Genomic DNA, 22,142 nt, shown 5'->3' with positions numbered 1-22,142 from the left:
CTATGTATGTATTTGAGTATTGAAAAAGTATGAGAGTCTTGAAGATCCTTTCCATACTGAAAATACACCCTCTGCAGTCGGGATATATCCAACCAATATTGAGTGAAAGTTCCAAAGAAATTTTTCTTAGAAGAAGTTTAAAGAAGCCTTGTAAGTATTAGATTATTGAAGAATATAAAGATGCCAAGGAAGTATTTGAGTATTGAAGAATATAAAGAGGCCATGTATGTGTTTGAGTATTGAAGAAGTATGAGAGTATTGAAGAAGTATAAAGAAGCCATGTAAGTATTAGAGTATTCAAAATGTAAATTGAAAATAATAAAAAAATATAGGTATAATCCTTCAACTTGCACTTTGCACCAGAAATGCCCGAAATAAATGTTTTGAAAAAGTATGGCTATAAAACATTTTAAACTTATTACCAGAGGGTAGAGGGTATAATGAGGGGTGTAAGGGCTCATATTGAAATACCCTACCACGTTTTCACACAGAAAGAAGGCAGGATTCCCCTCGCTAAGTGTGCGCCTCAGGAAAGCTCGGTCATAAAACGGATGGATTATATGCATCAGTGATACACCCTGCCCAGGATTTTAACAAAAGAAGGCTAGCACAGGAAAGCTGCAGGATGGCACACACCTTCCTGTGTAAGGGAATTTCAATATGAGCCCTAACCTAAAGCACTGACCACCCTATCCTTGACCGAGTGGTATCGTCTGCCATCTGGATGCCCGAACTGTTCTGAATCTCAGGATGCTTTCAGTTTAGGTCATGTATAGTGCACACCCCCACCGCAGCACTTAGGTGTGTATCTGGGGTGAGGGGGCCAGCAATCCCCCTCTAAGCTACTGTGAACCACTGATTGACCCATGTGGTTGTCTTTTATAGTGCCTATGTGCCTATATAAGTTCTTGACCTGTGTCACTCCTCATGGGCTATTGTTCACTCTACCATTTTATAAAAAAAAAAGAAGAAACTTGAGGAACAATAATGATTTCCCCATTTGTGACTGGACACTACTGAATGAGCCGTAAAGTCCATAAATTGTATTCTGAGTTACAGTGTAAAATGTGCATGAAGGTCGTATTCAATTTGGTGCGACAAGTATCTCATCAAACACTGTTTAAACCAATCAATAATCCTATTGCTGAAGAGGATAATAAGCTTCTACCTATTTCTCTAGAATCCTTAAATAGTTCTTGTCTTTGTTTACTTTGGCTAAATCCTGTTCAAGTGGTGGGTTACAAAGCATTGTATTTTGTCTAGGTATGTATAACCAACAATTAACAATGAAAGGACATTCCTGAATCTCGTTGACTTGGGGATGATTTGAAATGACCGCCAATTATGACTGTTTGATATTTATTACCAGAAATGTGGAAAAAGAGACACACCACACATGTAGAACCGAGAAAAGGTACAATTTTGTTGAAGGAACATAGTTCAACAAACCATAACCCCGCTTCTGGATATCATTTGAAGTCAAATGATATACCATTTTAAAGCTTATGATATATATTTTCTAAACACAAAGTAAAATAAAATTGACCGGGAGCCGACTTTACGGCTGATTCGTGGTGTGCAGTCATATTTCATCTTCATGCCAAAATTGTACACACACCTGCAAAGTAAGCCTTGATATATATTGGCCATAGCTAGCATTGCATAACTTGCAAAACAAAACTTAATCAATGACAGTCAAAGAATCAGTCATATCTGTTTCAGAAAATGTCCTGATTTTCTAAAGTACTTATCTGTACAGAAACATATAGGAAAGCATGGATAATTTTTAAGGTGTTTCTTGATTTCTTTTCAATGATGGCTAATATTTCTGAAACATATAAGATGTTGATATCCTGTTTTCGTGTACGATATCATTTCTACCCCAGCATCAGCTTACCAGAGCTACTCTTGGAAACAGCATCACTCTTCCATGGTCAAAGAGAACTTCTGTGTAGTTTCACCCAGTTCTTGCCTCCTGGTCATAGCATATTTATCGTCAATCAAGATCCCACCAAAGTAAGGATTCGTTTAGCAAGTGTACAGGAACCAATGACAGTGGCAGAACTTGGACAGTACATCAAAGACACTGAACAGGTAAGTGATGAGCAGGCCAGCAAAATTTTTGCGCCGCGAAATTTTCCTTTCTCCGCGCAATTTCATTTTCTCTGCGAAATTCATGTTTTTCAGTGCAATTCACTATGAAATGTGAACAAAATAGTCTTCTGTTTGTCTGAATGTAACCATTTACTAATTTGTCTCGTACCAGTGTTGCTTACTTTTGCGTATTGGGGGTACTTCTCTAATTCTGTGGGATGTACGTATATTAGTAGGTGTGAAAATAATGATTCCGTATCTTCAGTAGATAGCATATACAAATGGAGTTTTGTGACTAACTTCATCTGCTGTCTTCAGTAGATAGCATATACAAATGGAGTTTTGTGACTAACTTTATCTGCTGTCTTCAGTAGATAGCATGTACAAATGGAGTTCAACTTGTGACTAACTTCATCTGCTGTCTTCAGTAGATAGCATATACGAATGGAGTTTTGTGACTAACTTCATCTGCTGTCTTCAGTAGATAGCATATACGAATGGAGTTTTGTGACTAACTTCATCTGCTGTCTTCAGTAGATAGCATATACAAATAGAGTTTTGTGACTAACTTCATCTGCTGTCTTCAGTAGATAGCATATACAAATGGAGTTTTGTGACTAACTTCATCTGCTGTCTTCAGTAGATAGCATATACAAATAGAGTTTTGTGACTAACTTCTTCTCCTGTCTTCAGTAGATAGCATATACAAATGGAGTTTTGTGACTAACTTCATCTGCTGTCTTCAGTAGATAGCATATAGAGTTTTGTGACTAACTTCATCTGCTGTCTTCAGTAGATAGCATGTACAAATGGAGTTCAACTTGTTACTAACTTCATCTGCTGTCTTCAGAAGATAAAATATTTACCAATGGAGTTCAACTTGTGACTGACTTCATCTGCTGTCTTCAGTAGATAGCATGTACGAATGGAGTCTTGTTGTGACTAACTTCATCTGCTGTCTTCAGTAGATAGCATATACAAATAGAGTTCAACTTGTGACTAACTTCATCTGCTGTCTTCAAAAGATAAAATATTTACCAATGGAGTTCAACTTGTGACTGACTTCATCTGCTGTCTTCAATAGATATAGCATGTACAAATGGAGTTCATCTTGTGACTAACTTCATCTGCTGTCTTCAGTAGATAGCATGCACGAATGGAGTCTTGTTGTGACTAACTTCATCTGCTGTCTTCAGTAGATAGCATGTACAAGTGGAGTTCATCTTGTAACTAACTTCATCTGCTGTCTTCAGTAGATAGCATATACAAATGGAGTTTAAATGGAGTTCAACTTGTGACTAACTTCATCTGCTGTCTTCAGTAGACAGCATGTACAAATGGAGTTCATCTTGTGACTAACTTCATCTGCTTTCTTCAGCAGATAGCATGTACAAACGGAGTTTAAATGGAGTTCAACTTGTGACTAACTTCATCTGCTGTCTTCAGTAGATAGCATGTACAAATGGAGTTCAACTTGTGACTAACTTCATCTGCTGTCTTCAGTAAATAACATGTACAATTATTAGAGTTTAACTTGTGACTCAGGTAAGCCAAATGGAGTTCAAATTGTAAATAAGGTAAGGCTGTGTAAAAAACCTGTTTCATGGGCCTGGCTGACCCAGATTTTACATTTTGGAAAATTGTGTTTTTTTGGTTTTTTTAATCTTGCCAAAATCATGTAAAATCAGCAGGGTTTTTTTGCCAAATTTATTGACTTGACTTGAAAGTTTTGAAAAAAAATTCAAAACATCAAAATCAAATTGTTCACAGAATTTTCAAGCTTTCGGTGAGTGATATTGTAGGGTCAATTTAGTCTGAAAAAAAACCCTGACTGACCGACCCTACTTGAAAAGTACATCTGTCCATAAAAGGGTGGATTTTTTCCATCGTTTAGTCCTTAAATTTTTCTGATGGATTCAAAGGTATTATTTCAGAGATTTTCTTCCAGTAATTCGTTGATGGTTTTTTTTCACTTTCATTTCATTTTTATTACAAACATTACAAAGAAGAGCATAAGATTATCACCTTAAAGATGCAAAGTTAAAGCCATAATGTACGATCTTATAATATGAAATTGGTAAAAAAATTTCAAACCTGATTTTTTTGCATATTTGTAATGTTTACATATGTCCCAACTTGCACCTAAATGGAATCAGCCAAATATGTTGTCTTTGTAGGTCAACAGAGCAAAGTTCGACATATTATCATAATTTAAAAATTATGATAATATGTCCTCCCATAGAACTGTGTGTTAAATGGCCAAAATAACCAGTGTGGTTTCTTTCACTTTACCTTGTTATTTCAACCTAAAATGGACAGCAACCCTTCCCGTCAGTTATTACTAATATTATTTCAACATTTTGAATAAAGAATAACAAAATCAAAATTTGACGGAAATTGTACATTAAGGCTTTAAGTGATTGTTTACATTCACTGCACTTGTATTTCACAGTTCTTCACTGTATTATATTATGCTATAGTGCCCTCATTCAAGGAATTCAAAGATTAGGTTATGTTTAATTTAAGTGGTAGTGGGGGTATTGCAGTAGACTATTGGCCAAACATCTTGTGTGAAGAAAGTAGTCCCATGTTTTAGCTTTGAATACAGGATTGTATATTTAATGACTTAAAGCTGAAAGCTTGATATGTTTTACTGGCCTGATAATATCTACCTACAGTGAGAGAGAATAATTTGAAATTGTGATTTTTAAAAAATGTAATAGACAATAGACACACATAAGAAAAATGGAGTGGTTTGAGTAAAACGCTGCTATACAGTACCTTAAAAATTGTTATGTGTTTTCAAGAACTTATTTTTCAATAGCTTACGATAAACACAAACATTGATGTGATCAAAATGACCTTGATCACCACTCCCCAACTATAGTGCTTCATTGGAGGTACTCATCACTAGACATAAGAGTCCAAACTGCATTACAAAGTACTTACTCTTACTCTTACGGTGATACTCATCAAAGCCCCAGGTGGGGTGAAATGACAAGGATTAGTGTTGTGCGCTTCGAGGACTGCTTTACATGCCACAAAAGTGGTCTTTGATGCTTTGCTTGAATAATTTAGAGTCTTGCTGTTGCGTTAAAGAAGCTGGGAGTGAATTCCAGTCCTTAATTGTTCTGGGATAATATGAATATTTATATACGTCCTTGTTGACTTGTAGTTCTTGGTAGCTATTTGTATAACTTCGTTTGGTGAGGCGGTGGGGTGGGCGAAGTATCTTTTGCACTGGAATGGCCAGGTGACCCTCTCTGGCTTTGTGAAGTATGGTCAAACGATCAATTTTCCTTCTGTCCTGTAGGCTGCTCATGTGTAAGTCCTTCATAAGTTCGGTGACACTGGTTTTTCTACTGTAATCATTTTTAATGAAATGGACTGCTCGACGCTGATTCGCTTCAATTTGGTAAATGAGATCTTGATTATGAGGAGCCCAAACATCTATTATAACCACTTTATAGTTAACCTAATTAGTGCACATTTTGGCTTATAAAATCAAACAAAGCATTTTCAGCCCTTGTATGTCACATGATTTATTTATTTATTTATTTATTTCATTCTTATTCTGGGTAAACCTTTCAATGCACTGGCATTGTTCTCCCAAGGTGCCCAGGTGGCACAAGGCTAACATTTAAATACACAAGATACAACATATAAAAATACAGAAGGAACAATAATATACATAGTAAAAAACTAGCACACAGATTTAAAAAGGTAATCGGCAAAAAGAGTGGATCAGGGTCAGGCGGGACAGCCGGAGTAGACTCCCAGCCACATGCAGGCCGCAGGACCCCACCCCGACCATGGCACTGGTAGGGCCACAGGCTGGTCAGGGAGCAGGGAGACAACAACAGTAATTGATCCTCTCCAAGCCCCTTACCAGTCACAGTCCCCAGCAGCACCCCATCTAAGGAGAAAGGTCCATCGAACCACATGCGCCCAGGACACCACAGGGCTGACCGTCCATACCCGAAGACCCATATATTGCCCTGAGAAAGACACTTTAAAAATACACATTAAAAATACACTACTATATCAGACAATATTGCACTAGTGTCGAACTATGGGCAAGTCCATTCGTGTTAGCAGAAGGTCCATACTTCCACCCACCGGGAATGATTCATATTTTTTTCACAAGTGTCATAATCCTTTCAGTGTGACCATGTCCATTGAATCAAGGAACCTAGTGCTTCATAAATGAGATACATATATTTATGTGACATGATCAAGGGAAATGAGTCAGATGTCGCTAATATTGTTTTTGAGATATTTGCAAAAAAGAGTGTTCAAATTCTTTTGTTATATATTGTTTTCAGCCATTGATAAATTGATCATTAACCAGATGTCCGAGGTTTTGACGGGTTTGCATCCAAATGATGTAAAAAGCTTCTAATTAAAAATTGCCGACATGTGACTCATTTCCCTTGATCATGTCACATATGTTGTTTTAACAGCATGGGGTTTAAAAATACTGTAAAACCACTTAATTTCGCGAGGTATTTAATTTCGCGAATTTCGCGAGCGCTTTTGATTCGCAAAATTAAATACTTGCGAATTTTATCACAGACAATTTGCACACTGGTTCCGAATTTGACAACCCAACTCGAGCAACTTCCATTACAGAATTCACCTCAAAGTTATTTTGTGACTATGTGACATAATTTTCATTAGTAGATCATTTATTTACCTTGAAACATCATCAAAATAGCCTCATAAGGATCATATAAATTCCACAAAGCATTGAACCTCCACATAAAACTCCCTAGAAAATCGCGTAATTGATATCTGTTTTTGTTTATCCATTTGCTGCATAGAAAATAATGACCAATTATCAATCGATCAAATCAATTATGCCCGTCCTCGTTCAATCAGAACATTTTATTTTTGTTTTGAACTTTGTTTTCTCATGTTATAACACTCTAAACAACGCTCCAAAATATTATTTTCATTTGTTTTTAAAAAGATATTTTAAATTGCTTAGAAGTAATTTTAATAAAATATTATGAGACAGAAATGAAAGTTTGTGAAACAAAATGGCCGCCCCCATGATGGGCCATAATGGCATTGGTTGATTGGGCAAAAGTATTTCGTAATTTTATCATAGCTTGCATGTTATTTCCTACAAAAAAATGGCCATATTTCGTTTGACAGATATCCCAACATTCAATTTTGCGAAGGTAAGGCGGAAATACCCAGCAAAGTAAGGCTAATTTTCACTTAAGCTTCTGGCCATGCAGAGATAAGAATTTGGAAACTTTGACTTGAAATTCAAAATCCTGGATTCGCGAAATTAAGTACTCGCGAAAATGGCGAATATACCCGATTCGCGAAATAAAGTACCCGCAAAATTAAAGTGTTTTACAGTAGTTTACATTTTGTTTCTCTTAGGAAATGTATATGCTCTGGTATTTTGTTATCACTTCATGCATACAATTTGAGAGAGTAATTGGGGCTTAAAGTAGTATAGTCAAGACACTTTCTAAATTTCAAGGTTATTTTTATTTTCACTTATTACAATATTGAGTTATCTTCAAGCTGTAAACATAAATACAAGTGAAGATTAAAAATAACATGCAAAAATCCAAATTTGTTTGTTTTTCGTATATTGTTCAACGTCTGTATATACCCTTAATGAAAACAAGCTCATTCCAGATCCCTTAATGAAAACAAGCATCTCAAATTTGAAATCGATATAAGCAAACATCTCAAATCAACAGCAATAAAAACAAAATACCTCAATATTACGACCTTTGTGAAAGTATCCTGTTTTATAAGGGACCGCTAGATGACAGGATGTGAGAAATGTCTGGGGAATTGTCTGTTGTCAATTTTGTTCATCCCGGTGGATCTAACGTACGATACATGATTACCTTGACATATGAGAATCATGTCATGAAACATTTGATTTGATTAACCAAGCATGCCAATGGTGCACTGTTACACATGGATAAGTTTGAGCAAGAACACGCATTGTACATGAAAATGTCGATTTCAGAGGTGAATAAATCTTTTTTCAGGAAAATTTCAACAGTGTGTCAAGATGCTTGTAGGGTTTTTGTTTTCAGCAGTGTGTCAAAATGCTCGTAGCATTTTTTGTTTTCAGGGTTAACATATTACAGAGTGAACAAGTATCTTGAAGCCAATAACATGATTGGCATATCTACTTGAACAATACCTATGCAATTGGAAGCTACAGTAGAAAAAGAGGAAGTGAGCTGGAAAGAGAGAAAGGGAGAGGATGAGAGAATGTGTATTTAGGCTGTGTGCTTGTATGTACTGGATTTATTAAAAAAGTTTCAGGGAATGTGTTTGGTGACCTAACATAAATAAATGAGGCATTCTTATTAGTACATTAGTCTCATTCTACACAGATCAATATATCGTTATACAAAAAAGTAAAAGCCTTGTCACTCTAAAAATTCAAATCATATCTGACACATTTTCATAACTTAGAAATTTCTTGTCTCTTTCTTACCTAATCAATAATGAAAAAAACAAACATTTGTGACCAGCTCCAACAAAACCCGGAACAAGTCGCCAGGCATGTTTTTGAGTGATATACCTTTAAAGATAATATTCCCTTTAAGAAAAAAAATTGGAATTCTTATTTTCATGGTATTTGACCTTGGGACTGAGTGGACTTTCAAATCCTTGAAAGTATTTAGCAAGCTAATTAGCACATTACTCAGACTAGCAATGTGGCAAAAAAAACCAAGGTATTATTTACTTAATTATCTTAAAAAGTATTGATGTTATGTATATAATTTTGGTATCATTTTAAAGCTTATTGTCCCATGCTTACATTTTTATTCAAATCATGAAATGTCAAAAATGCGACTTGTTCCTGGTTTTGTCAGAACAGGTCACATATTTACTATGTAAACATCTATTTACATGTTGTTAATATAATTATATATATTTTTAAAAAAAATTCCAGTGGCATGAAAGTGCAGATGATGTTGTTGGAATGTTGTTTCTCTCAAACTCACAGCACACTGTTTATATAATGTTGTTGAAATATATCTTTCATCACATTGGTAAGAGTTCCTCCCCAGTTTCACAATCCTTGGCTTAACAGGACAGAATGGCGTCAACGTATGCTATTTGATCTATGCATGTTTTATTCCTCAATTAGGAATTACAAATATGTGCTGTGCTTAAACAAATTTAGTTGTGTATATGGTAAATTGATCTTAAACTTAATGCTCTTCGTGCTATCCATATTATAAAAAGTCCCAATATTTTCTCAAAATATCAAGAACTATTTAAGAACCACTGAACCAATACTAGGCTTGTTTGTACTCATTTTAATGCATTTTTCATGATGATTCCAAATATGGTCAAGATTTATGGTCAAAATTTACCAGTCTGAAATTTTTGATATTTTTTTAACTTGTCGTCTGCAGTTGACACCAGCGTGGAGAGAATTAAGATATGCCCAAATATTGTGTGCAAGAAAACCATTTGGGCCCCAACAAATGAAGAGTTCAGAAACCAATTTATCCATTTTGCTTAATTAGAGATCTTGGCAAATGTGTGTGGTCAAATATAATAAGAAACTATACAAGTACTAGTTTTAATCACATTTTCAGAAATGTACCTGGGAATTTTTGCATCGATATCTGAACTATACAATTTGTTTTCTCTTTTTTTTCTTGTTGTTTGTGTGTGAGGTTTTGTGTAGGCACGTACCCCTTTCATTTAGTGACCTGCATGCCACTATTGGGTTTGCATGGCTTTGGCTGAATGTTATAAATAAAAACAAATCTTCTGGTATTGAAAGACTTCCCATTTTAGTTGCTTTTTTATCCAACCAAAAATTGAACAGATTAACCAGTCCTTTACTTAGATGTACATTTAGTTATTTGCACATCAGACTTGTGTGTGCTACTTGTTTTATTTGTGGACAATGTACTAGAGCCTAGACATGTTTTAAGTTTGTTATCTTTCCCATATAGTCAGTCTGATATAACAATAATAGTGGATAGCTCTTTTGTCTGATCAATACTTGCAATGAAAATACTGGCACTTGCCTTAACTTGCTCTGTATTTGCCTAGCTTGAGAGATAATGTCACTCTCTAAGGCTTCAACACATGATTTTGTTTATCTGTGGTAATGATTGCATTATGGGCTTTCATTTCAGTTAGTCTTTCTGTTCAAAGTAATGTTTTCTTATCTTGTTCTTTATGGAATACGTCATTACATCCTTACAATTGCTGAACTATATCCTCTCTAGCCATACCCTTAACCCCATGAGAACTACCTGCTGATTGGCCAAAAAGAAATTTTCATTATCAATTGGCCCAATCAGCAACATTGTTAGAATAATTACACCATGCAAAAAATTGGGGTGATTTATTTGCAAAGCTCCATTCTGATTGGTGATTAAAGGGAAAATATCATGTAACTGACCAATCAGAGGTAATGTTAGATCGGCAGGTAGTGCTCAGGGGGTTAATACTGTCCCTCATGTGACATAACAATAACCTTTCAAACTATAAACCTTACATGGTACCATTATAACCCTTACCCTTAACCTAGTCACTTTATACCATCTAGACATAATTCCTAGTCAGTGGCTGAGATTTAGCTGATAAACGCTGATTTCATTACTTTCCAGATGCAGTCTATCAAATGGTAGATGGCAGCAGCCAACACATTATTGAGGCTTGCATATGTGGTGCAATTGTAGAATATAATAATACGAATAAGATCACAGTACGGGCAACTAAACTGATAAACAGGTTTCGTTCATTTCAGAATAACGGGAGTTTTCATGACGGTAACTTATTTTTTGCTAAATAAAATATTTAACTGACTAAGATTGAGAATAAACAATTTTTTTTACTATACCATGTGATCGATGATAGGCAGGTCCAGTATTTTGTTGTAATGGATTATCCGGCGGCACAGGCCTCCACAACTCAAAATATTGGACCTGCCTATCACGTGGTAGAGGATAGTGAAAACAAAAATTCAGTCCATTTATTCTCTAAATATACTATCCAGGCAAATGGAGCTTCGCTCATTCCAGTCCTGTGGGCAGACCTTGCACTATGTATATACTTGTCCAAGTTCATCAGGGCCACAGGCTGTGGTTACCTTAAGTCTAACCCAGTATAATTTAACTCTCAACATGAAACTGTATTGAGTACAAACATAAAACATAATCCAAACAAACGTGACAAGGATGTCTCAAAATTATGCCCCACATAGAGGTACACATGTTCAGTATTTGTTAAAAACTTTTGTGAATTCCAAGTGAAAAGTTTATAATGAATTGATGCTAGTGCAAGTAGTTTGCACCTGTATGGGTCCAATTATCGGTTAGTATCAGGCTCCATTTCCCCCTGAATTTACTTGCGCTAGGGTATGTTGTTACTATCACAGCTGGGAATATCAGACATTGGAGATATCTTTATCAATATTATGTCAAAAGCTAGATAACATAGCTAAAATATTATTTTGAAATCCTTGAAATATATCCCCATAAGCTATATTATAGAATGCTGGTATAAATGTATAACAAGGTAATCTTTGCCATTGCCAGAATGCAGATTTTATATTTAATTTAATATGCAGCTAGTTGAGTAAATCTCATTTGTGTAGCAAGCACATTTGATGCTATGATTAAACCATTTTTGTATGAAAAGTATTCAGATATGAAAGCATCTACCTTAAATAGTGAGATATAAATTCATCCTTGAAATATGGGCATTCTGCAGTAATGCTTTTAATTAGATTGTGGACTTCATCACATAGGAATGAGAGAAAGCCCTGCAGGACTTAGTGTCTGCATGGCAAGAAACATTTGTGGATGAAAATCCCCTTCGTAATTGTCTTTTCTGAACATGATTCTTTTCTTCTTTGAAATGACATTTCCTCAAGCATTACTACAGTAATAAGTGATTTACTGAAAACACTCTGTTCGTGGGTTATAATGCATTTGTGAATTTGAAAAAGCTTAAGGGATCTAAAATGAGCGTTTATGGCGTTTCGACAGTATTTTTTGTGGGACATGAGAGCACCTCAGACCTATCGAATTGCATTCGAATCTGAAGCATGTCTTTCTGATATCAAATAATTTTCATTTTTGAAAATCACAATATAATACAAATTTTATGACAAATTATAAAAATTTGATATTTTTCAAATTTTGATATATAACAGTCCTCGAAGTAAATTATATAAATCTAATGATATATTCTTAAAGAGTATGTAGCAGGGAGAAAAGCCGACGGTCAATTGAAAATTTTGACCTTTCATATTGAAGATATGGATTTTTTTCCCAAAAAAAGACCTAATTTTTTTGGGTGTTTTGGGAAAAAAATCCATATCTTCAATACGAAAGGTCAAAATTTTCAATTGATCGTCGGCTTTTCATCCCACCTACATACACTTTAAGTATAAATCATCAGATTTATAAAGTTTACTTCAAGTACTGTTAAATATCAAAATATCAATTTTAATGATTTGCCATAAAATGTGTATTAAATTGCTAATTTCAAAAAATCAAAATTATTTGATATCAGAAGGTCATTCTTCGTATTCAGAATGCAATTCGATATGTCTGATGTGCTCTAATGTCCCAAAATAAATACTGTCCAAACGTTCATACCCCAGCCCTTAACATTAAAGGCCTATTTAGTTATATGCTTATTCGGAAAATCATAAAAATGATAATCAAAATTCAGTTTATTGCACCTTTATTATTAGCATAGGTGTGCTAGCTTAACCTGTGGTTAAGCTGAAAGCCGTTTATTAAAGACAAAATAGGACATTTTACAAGAAACTGGAATATCTGTACTTAAGGTGGCATGCAGGATCACTCAAAAGTTGCGAATTTTAGACACCGTTATGTATTATATCTTTAAAAGTAATGATGATAAGTACATAAATGTATTTACAATTTTCCTATTTTGCAAAATCAGGCTACCTGTCACGTTGCATATTGCAAAAAAAAGGTAGTATGATTCAAAGCAAGTAATTGTTTAGCATCAGACAGACCTTTCAGCTTAATTATTCTAAGTGTTAATAAATTGTCTATACATCTTGTTTCCCTGAGGTTTATGTTCAGTACCACTAGCTTTAGTGAACAATTTGAAATGTTGTAAAAATACTTCCTAATAATATTCAATTTGGCTCAGTTAAGGGTAGACAAGGTACTGTTGGTCAAAGCAGCCAATAAATATCGATTTTCATTATGTAAGTCAATATATTATTGAAAAATAACACTTTGATGTTTTGCAAAAGTTCATTCTACAAACCATATACTTTCAAACCTTGCTTGATTTATCGTTGTTAATGAGTTATGTACGTTTATGTAAGTGTTGCAGGTGTTTCAGCCCTCCTACAACATAACTCAAGAACCAAGAACCACAGGACCTACAAAAGTATATCTGTGATATTTGAATTCTTCTACACACTCGCTATGAAATGAGCAATGCGATTTTTGCCAAAGCTGACTACCATTTGCAAGATGCTGTGAACTACCAAATCACAACACTTTAAAATAGTGTCAAATCTTAACTGTATAATCTATTTTGTCTCTTTGTCATAATTGTTCATTATTTTTGAAATAACCAGTAATCAGTAATGCAGTGGTTCAATCCCATCAATTGTTCACTTTTTCAACATATAATATTGTTATATTGTATGGAATACCTGCTTCATATGAATATCACTGGCAATAACCCAGGATGCAATTATTATCTAACAACTTCTTATTTGTTGTTGGTGGTGTGCTGTTTTGTTTTGTGCTTATGTAGCATCAGAGAGGCATATTTTTTTCCTCAAATAATTGAGGTATTGAATCGCTAACAATTTGTGCCACAATATTGACTCCTTGGTGAATGCTAATGTTGTGGATACATGTTTTCTGAATAGATGCTATGGTAATACTATCCACCTTCTGACAGGTGTGGCTATTGGGCTATTCCATTTCAAATCCACACTCCCCTGTGGAAGATTTTGGAAATATCTTCCACAAGGGGAGTATGAATTTTAAATAGAATGAACACATTTGCAACTCCATTTGAAACTCACCCTCCCTCTGTGGAAGATTCAGGTTGAATCTTTATCAGAAGGTGTATGACATTTAAATGGAGCTGCAAATGTGTTCATTCTATTTAAGATTCATACTCCCCTTGTGGAAGATATTTCCAAAATCTTCCACAGGGGGAGTGTGGATTTTAAATGGAATAGCCCATTGCTGCTTCTATCTAGAGAAACTGTAACATAGACAGGGGCGGCGCCAGGGTATTTAGATAGGGGGGGCAAAACAATTTTTGAAATTTGTTATGCGGCGTGACATTTGATGCACCTTTTTCGGGTTATTTATTTATTTTCCAACCGCATATTTTTATGGATTTCATTCACGGGCCCGACTTTCAGCCCGCTTGTTTTAGGCATCCTCAATTAGTAAATCCAGCACCTTTTGGCAACAAAATAAGTTCATAGTACAAATGTGCACGAAGTGAAATATGGTGGAAATTTGAAATAAAGTCGCGCGAAGCGCGAAAAATTGGCACTTTTTAGGCTAAAATGGCCAAATATGAGGTTACTTTGGTCAGATCAAAATATTGAGGGGATTTATACCCCACACCCCGGGATGGATCTACGCCTCTGGTCGCATAAGATATGCCGGGGTTTTTTTTATTATAAATTGGCACGATACAATTATAGCTAATTATATGAAAGCCGTAATCAGGAGCGTAGACGGGAGGTATATAGTCGCCCCCTATGATCACTATAAAAGCCGAAAACTGTCCTGTTTTTTATGCTTTTTCAGTCAGAAAAGGACAAAATTTGCCCATTCGCGAGTGAAAAAAAAGAAAAAACTAGGTTCTTTATGCTTTCTTGGTCAAAATTTAGGAAAAGGTCCAAAACAGGTCCACTTTTTTTTTTTTTAGCCCCAATAAATCCTGGCTACGCCCCTGGCCGGCCGTAATGAAGCCAATTGCTTATTTATATTGGTGCATAATTTTTACACTATTTCTGAGAGAGGTGTTGTAGTATAGGTTTTGGATATAAACAATGTGACGAAACCCCGTAAAAGTTGTGTGATATATCAGACTGAAAGAAGACCTAAACTTATTTAAATGATTAATTGCTGGCATGACACAGACTTGCATGTGTTGCCGCGCCAGGAAAGTGACATAGCCAGGATTTTTCCTATAGGCCTAAGTAGTTGGGAGTTGTGACTTTTATGGGGGAAAATTTGCCGAAAATGAGCCCAAAATATAAAAACCAACAACTTTAAAACCGCGTAGGTCAGCATTCCACAAGGGGCAAGATGTCCGAAGGGGGAGTTTCCTCCTTCTAACCATGGCCAGGGAGGGGAATGGTCTCCTTTTCTTCTTCTCCCTCCTCTCTTTCTCTCCCCTCTCTTTTCTCTCTCCTTCTTCTCTTTCTCTTTTTCCTTCCTTTTACCTCTTTTTTGAAAATCATAGGGGGGGCAATTGCCCCCCTTGCCCCCCCTGTGGCGCCGCCGCTGAACATAGATCACTATGGGCTATTACAGTTGAAATCCATACACCCCCTATGGAAGACATAACCTTAATCTTCCACACAGGGAGTGTGAATTTCAAATAGGATTACCTGGATGGATACGTGACTGGATTACCTGGATGGGTACGTGACTCCATTTGAAATCTTCACTCATATTAAGGTCATGTCTTCCTTAGGGGGTGTATGGATGTCAACTGGACTTGCCCAAAAGATATTGACTTTGCAATTTGATGGAAATCACACATTATTGGTTTGGGCTAAGTAACTTGAATGGCTCTTAGATATACCACATACTAAAACAACATGAATACACCCTGTACATACATGTAGGTTAGATTTGTGCTAGAATTACTTTAAACCTGCAAGACAACTTTCTTCCAAAGTGGTAAAAACTTACATTTTATTTGGGGTTTTTTTTGTCACCGGTTTGTGATGTTTGAATAAAACAGGTGAATGCTAGGGGAGAATGTTTTCACTCAGTAAAAAGCAAACTTGAAATGAATAAAAATCCCAAAATATACACAGACAATTTTTACACATGGATATCACAGTCAAGATCTATATTAAATTTGAAGGTGGAAATCGACCTATACAGGGAAGTCTATCCAGGTCCTCTCTTAACATGAGAACTACCTGCCAATTGGCCAAAAAGAAGTTTTCATTAGCAATTGGACCAATCAGGAACATTGTTAGAATAATTTCACCATGCAAAAAAGTTGGGGTGAATTATTTGCAAAGCTCCATTCTGATTGGTGATTAAAATTAAGATATTATGTAATTGACGAATCAGATGGAATGTATTATGTTAGATTGGCAGGTAGTGCTCAGCAAGATTTCTCTTCCTCCTACGCAATTTCCTTTTGCATGTACTTTTTTGCTTTCGCTTTGTTTAACAATCTAGGTGTGGACATCTTATACACAGACAATTTTAAACTCTCTAACCTTGTGTATTGTTTAACTTCAAAGATGTGTAGTGGTGGTTTTAGATGACCCAGCCGACAGAAACTTTTCTCTATAGTTTATCTCAAGTTGAGAGTAACACCATGTTGGATTTTGCAGTGGCAGATTTGAATTGTGTGTGCGAACCTAATCCATGGGGCGTATACACACATGTAGAAGGGCGATTTATCCGTATTTTGGTGATGCAATAGAGTAAAAGCACTGATACATATCTGCCATTGTGAAATCCAACGTGGCATTATAAGCTAATTATTCATACTCCATCATTGTGCAACATGATGGATTATAAATTAATGCAACTTGAGACGAGACACAAACAAGGATCATTTTGTTATTTGAATGTAAAGAAGGGTACAAGTGCAAATACTAACAACGCTTTTATTGCTTCCTTGTATTCAACTGTTGGTTTAGTATAGATGTACTTAGTTTCCCATTGCCATTTTGGTTAAAGGCCCATTCAGTGATCCCAGCAATAGTGTAAAAAAAATTAAATTCTTTATTAATAGCCTAAACGTGAATGTTAAGGGGGTACTACATGTACACCCCTGGCCAATTTTGTGCCAATTTTTTTGCATTTTTCTCAAAAATTATAGCACATTGGTGACAAGTAAGATATGTATATTATAGGGGCAAGGACTACAATTACTGCACTGAAAATTCAGCAACTCAAGGCAAATAGTTATTGATTTATTGATCAAATATTGGTTTTCCCTCATTTTTGACTGTAACTCCGCAACTGTTGCCTGTGCTGAAATAAAATTTTCAGTACAGTATTTGTAGTCCTTGCCCCTATAATATACATATCGTACTTGTCACCAATGCGCTATAATTTTTGAGAAAAATGCAAAAATATGCACAAAATTGGGCTACAGTATTTTAATTTTGAAAAAATTTGTCATTAGGTATTTTTGAAATGAGAAATGAAGGAAACTGCAGTTGAAACCCCAATCAAATGTGTGTAGCTAAGAGAAATTACGGATTCATATAAAATATTTTGTCTTTAATATACAGCTTTCAGGTTAGCCACAAGCAGGCTGTGTTAGCACATCTATAACACTAACAATGGTTCCAAAATCTGAATTTTGATGAGTTTGCCAAACCCCAGGATTTAGTAAATCACTGAATATGCCTTTAATGGGTCTGTGTGAATGTTCAGTAGAAAATGGATCTCATTATCCAAGTCCAGACAGTCAATTTATGTTATATTATTTATGCTTTGCAAATGTTAGCCACAAGTATAAAATATTCTAATTATATCTTGGCATTTTCCCCTCTAGTCCAATTATCCAGACTAACCCCAGTTATGAGTTTTTATGATGCAGCCTATATATCCAGAAGACTTAAGGGATAGGGTATGAGCGTTAATTTTTGTGGGACATGAGAGCACATCAGCCATATCAAATTTCATTCTGAATATGAAGATTGTCCTTCTAATATCAATTATTTTTGATTTTTTGAATTCGCAATGTAATACACATTTTATGGCATATGATTAAAAATTGATATTTTTGATATTTAACAGTCCTCGAAGTAAACTTTATAAATCTGATGATATGTACTTAAAGTGTATGTAGCTGGGAAGAAAAGCCGACGATCAACTGAAAATTTGACCTTTGTGTTAAGGAATGGGTTTTTTCCCCAAACACCAAAAATAATTAGGTCTTTTTGGGAAAAAATGTATATCTTCAATATGAAAGGTCAAAATTGTCAATTTGATCATCGGCTTTTCCTCCCAGCCGCATACACTTTAGGTACATATCACTTTTACTTCGAGGACTGTTATATATCAAAAAAATTTAAAATATCAAATTCTAATAATTTGACATAAAATTTGTATTCTATCGCGAATTTCAAAACATCAAAATTATTTGATATCAGAAGGACATTATTCATGTTCAGAAGGCAATTCGATATGTCTGCATGATGTGCTCTCATGTTCCACAAAAATACTGTGGAAATGCTCATTCCAGTGCCCTTAACTGCATCATCTTGTTTTGTCCTCTTTATCATTTCAATTGGGTCAATTTCATCTGTGCTCTTTATATTGCAATCAATCAATCAATCAATCAATCAGTCTTTATTTCATTCAAAATACAACAATACAATAACAGCAAGACAACACATTTGAATGAGGAGATGCTCAGAAGGCCAAAAAGGCCTGAACAAGCACCCCCTTAACCTTAGCATTGCTTTCTTGTGGTTAATATACGAGGATATTTGTCCAGGGATCACATTGTTGAGTATACAACAACAATGGGATTTATGATGCATGCATGTCATCTAAAGTATTATTCAGATTTCCTTTTACAAATTAAGCGTACTGCTAGCCGTCCAGCACGTATTATTTTGCACATGGTCCAATGCACACGCTTGACGTCGCACACGTATACGCGATGGTTAATTTGTAAAAGGAAATTTGAATAATACTTTAATGCAAAGATTTGCAAAAAGTTAAGTCCAAAATAAAATTAAGATGAAAGTCCACAATATAATAGAGTGTAATTTGATTTTAAAAATATGATGATTTAAATATAAAATTCTACCTGGTATGTCTTATTTATTTTCTGTATAGTAGATGGATGGTTGGGCCAATCCAATCTTTTTTTCTTTTCTTTTTTTGATGAAGTGGGAATTTTTCACTTTATTGAGGCCACCCTGCACTTTTGATGAAAGTCAAACATCAAAGAAGTCACTGGTTTTATATTTCCACTTGTAACTGTATACGCTGTTATTTTTGTGAGGTTTTTATTTTCGTGAATTTCACGAGTGGGCGTGAGGTGTGAAAATAACACACAAAAATACAGTTTTTATTTAAAGTTACTTTACACTTACAACTCACACAATTAAAAAAATTCCTAAATGGCGAAAAAGGATGTACGCAAAAATAAGCGCATATAAAGTATTTGGTGCATACAGAACTAGGGAGAGGGGGCATATGCAATGATATATTATGCCCCTAGTAACAGTTGAGTGAAGTTTCCTGTGTCTGCCACTTGTGAGACTCAGACTGCACACTGTTTAGGTATGTGGATGCAGGTGTGCCCGTAGAATTTGTTCATAGAATATTCTCACATTTTGATGATAGCAAATCTGAAATTAGAAAACAAGGTTAACAGGGACTGCCTTTTGGAATTTGCTGGAGAGCATTAAATTGCTCTTCCAGAGCCTTCAAGGAGAGCTGTTTAAAGCCTTTACAATACAATGTAAGGAGAGACTGGTCAACTAAGGAGAGCTAAAAATCACTCTCCTATATTAGATTTAAGGACAGCAGTAGAGAGTGATTGCTCTTGCTCTCCTCAAAAGGCAGTCACTGGGTTAAAATCGAATGTTAAGCAAAATCAATGCCCAAATATGATGTTTGTCTTAATTTTACTACATGGTAAAAATACCAACATATTGCTACATAAGCTCTTCATTACTGAAAGTGTTGCTCATATAATTGTCGAGTATTTTGCATAAAGCTCAGGTCGTTGCTATGGAATGGTGTAATGAAAAAATGTAGTTGTTAGACTACTTGAACAACAAGTGGTGGTAGAAGGGTCAAGCCTAAAGGCTGTAATTGGGATGAAATTTGGAGGAAAGTATGACCACAATGTGTCACAATGTAAATTAATGGTCATTTCAAGGTCAAGTAATGACCAATTGACCATAGTTTTTTGTTTTTGTTGGTAGCAATGTGAAGGGGTCAACTACTTCTTCATTTACTTTAAATTAATAGTCATTTCAAAGTCAAGTAATGACCAATTGACCATAGTCAGGTGAAACTTGTTTTTGTTGGTCGCAATGTGAAGGGGTTAACTACTTGTTCATTTGCTTTAACATTTTTTTGATTCTAAATATATACACACTTTCCTACAAGATTCCTATTGCGGCCACTTACACAGGTACACCGTTGCCAAAGTACCTGACTGGTACACACAGAGTACCTACAAAGTACAAATGCTGCACAAGACCCACCAGCAGTGCACTGCACTGGGACTAATGTAATCTCTTGGTATTACACAGTACCAGCCAGATACCTTGGCAATGGTGTACCTGTTGTGCAGGGACCACAATTAAAATCTGGTAGTGTACCTGGGTAGTGTACTTGGTATTGTTCCATGATCTAGTTCTATTAAAGGTGAACCTCATTGAAAATAAAGTTATATATCAATGGAAAGCTTATGATGTCAGGATATTAAAAATTATTTTTTTCGATTTTTTTGATGGCCAATAAAGCTGAAAAATTAAAAAAATGATTGAATTTTGGGTCTTTTTTAAGTCGCCCAAAAAGCACCCAAATCAATCGTCTATGACCTTGGGAATGCTCGTGACGTAAGCTCAGGGTTCGCAGTCACGTGATCCTACTCGGAAACATGTAAACAAGACTTGCTTCCTGTACTTTGCAAGCTGCCCGGCAAGTCTGATTTTCACAATAAAGCTTGAAATTAGAGGAATCTTCAAATTGCTGGTTCCTTCTATATATATTAGAAATAATAGAATTATTGTCAACACATAAATTTTCCGTAAATTTTTGACAAAATCAGTCATAACTGGCTGGGTATAACTGGGTAATTGAATTTGAATTTCGCGCTGGGATCAATCCCATGCGCAAATGCTGCTACCGTTCATGTCATGGACTGAATAAACATGATCGAATAACAAATTAAATACGTGTTTGTGACATTACGGTTTTATTTAGCTTGTCTAAATAGAACCAATTTACCCCAGCAGAGAATGGTTGAGCCTTTTGTTATGGTATTGTTGTATCTAATGGGAGTTCTCTGCTTTGTTTGTGCACTGTGATGTTGGCTGCCTAGCTCATTTAAATCACTTGTTTGTCTGCAATTGATCAGAGTGGATCATGATGAAATTTCCCTCCCACCCAACCCTGATGTGAAAAATGTACTTCTTTAAGGGTAGACGCGGTGTTGTTGGTCGAAGCAGCCAAAAAATCGATTTTATTGTATAAATCAATATATTATTGAAAAATAACGCTTTGATGTTTTGCAAAAGTTCATTCTACAAATCATATACTTGAAAACTTGCTTAATTTATTGTTGTTAATGAGTTATGTACATTTTACAAAAGTGTTTTTGTTTCAGCCCTCTTTACAACATTACTCAAGAGCCACAGGAGCTATAAAAGCATTTCTGTGATATTTGAATTTTCTACACGCTCATTAAGGAAATGAGCATTGCAATTGTTGCCAAGCTCACTACCATTCGCAAGATGTTGTGAACTACCAAATCGCAACACTTTAAAATAGTGTATTACCTTAAGGGCGGTTTATTGATCTTTATACTATTTCTTAATCATGTTAATGATACCAATTCTGATCATATGACCTAATAATTAATATTAGGTTAACTTGATATATATTATGTTATGTTAATATACAGTTAATTAGCTTTCAGTGGTATGTTTACCGGGAAGTAGTGGCTATGGATAATGTTTGCTCTCCGATTTATTCAAGCCCTAATATTATATTATATACTGTTAATTAGCTTTCAGTGGTATGTTTACCCGGAAGTAGTGGCTATGGATAATGTTTGCTCTCCGATTTATTCAAGCCTATTATATTATATAC

General features: G+C 35.3%; 1 protein-coding gene across 1 annotated transcript in view; it reads left to right on the top strand.

Moving 5' to 3' along the window:
- LOC140151924 (uncharacterized) overlaps positions 1 to 22,142 on the top strand; it is a 242,981-nt gene that overhangs the window by 11,817 nt on the left and 209,022 nt on the right. The window contains exon 7 of the mRNA XM_072174233.1: positions 1,887 to 2,094. Within this exon, the coding sequence (XP_072030334.1) occupies positions 1,887 to 2,094 (208 nt within the window). The remainder of the gene's footprint in view (positions 1 to 1,886; positions 2,095 to 22,142) is intronic.

Source organism: Amphiura filiformis, chromosome 5, assembly GCF_039555335.1.
Source record: "Amphiura filiformis chromosome 5, Afil_fr2py, whole genome shotgun sequence".
Lineage (NCBI taxonomy): Eukaryota > Metazoa > Echinodermata > Ophiuroidea > Amphilepidida > Amphiuridae > Amphiura > Amphiura filiformis.
Note: the sequence above shows the minus strand (reverse complement) of the source record. Positions and strands in the feature narration are given on the sequence as shown.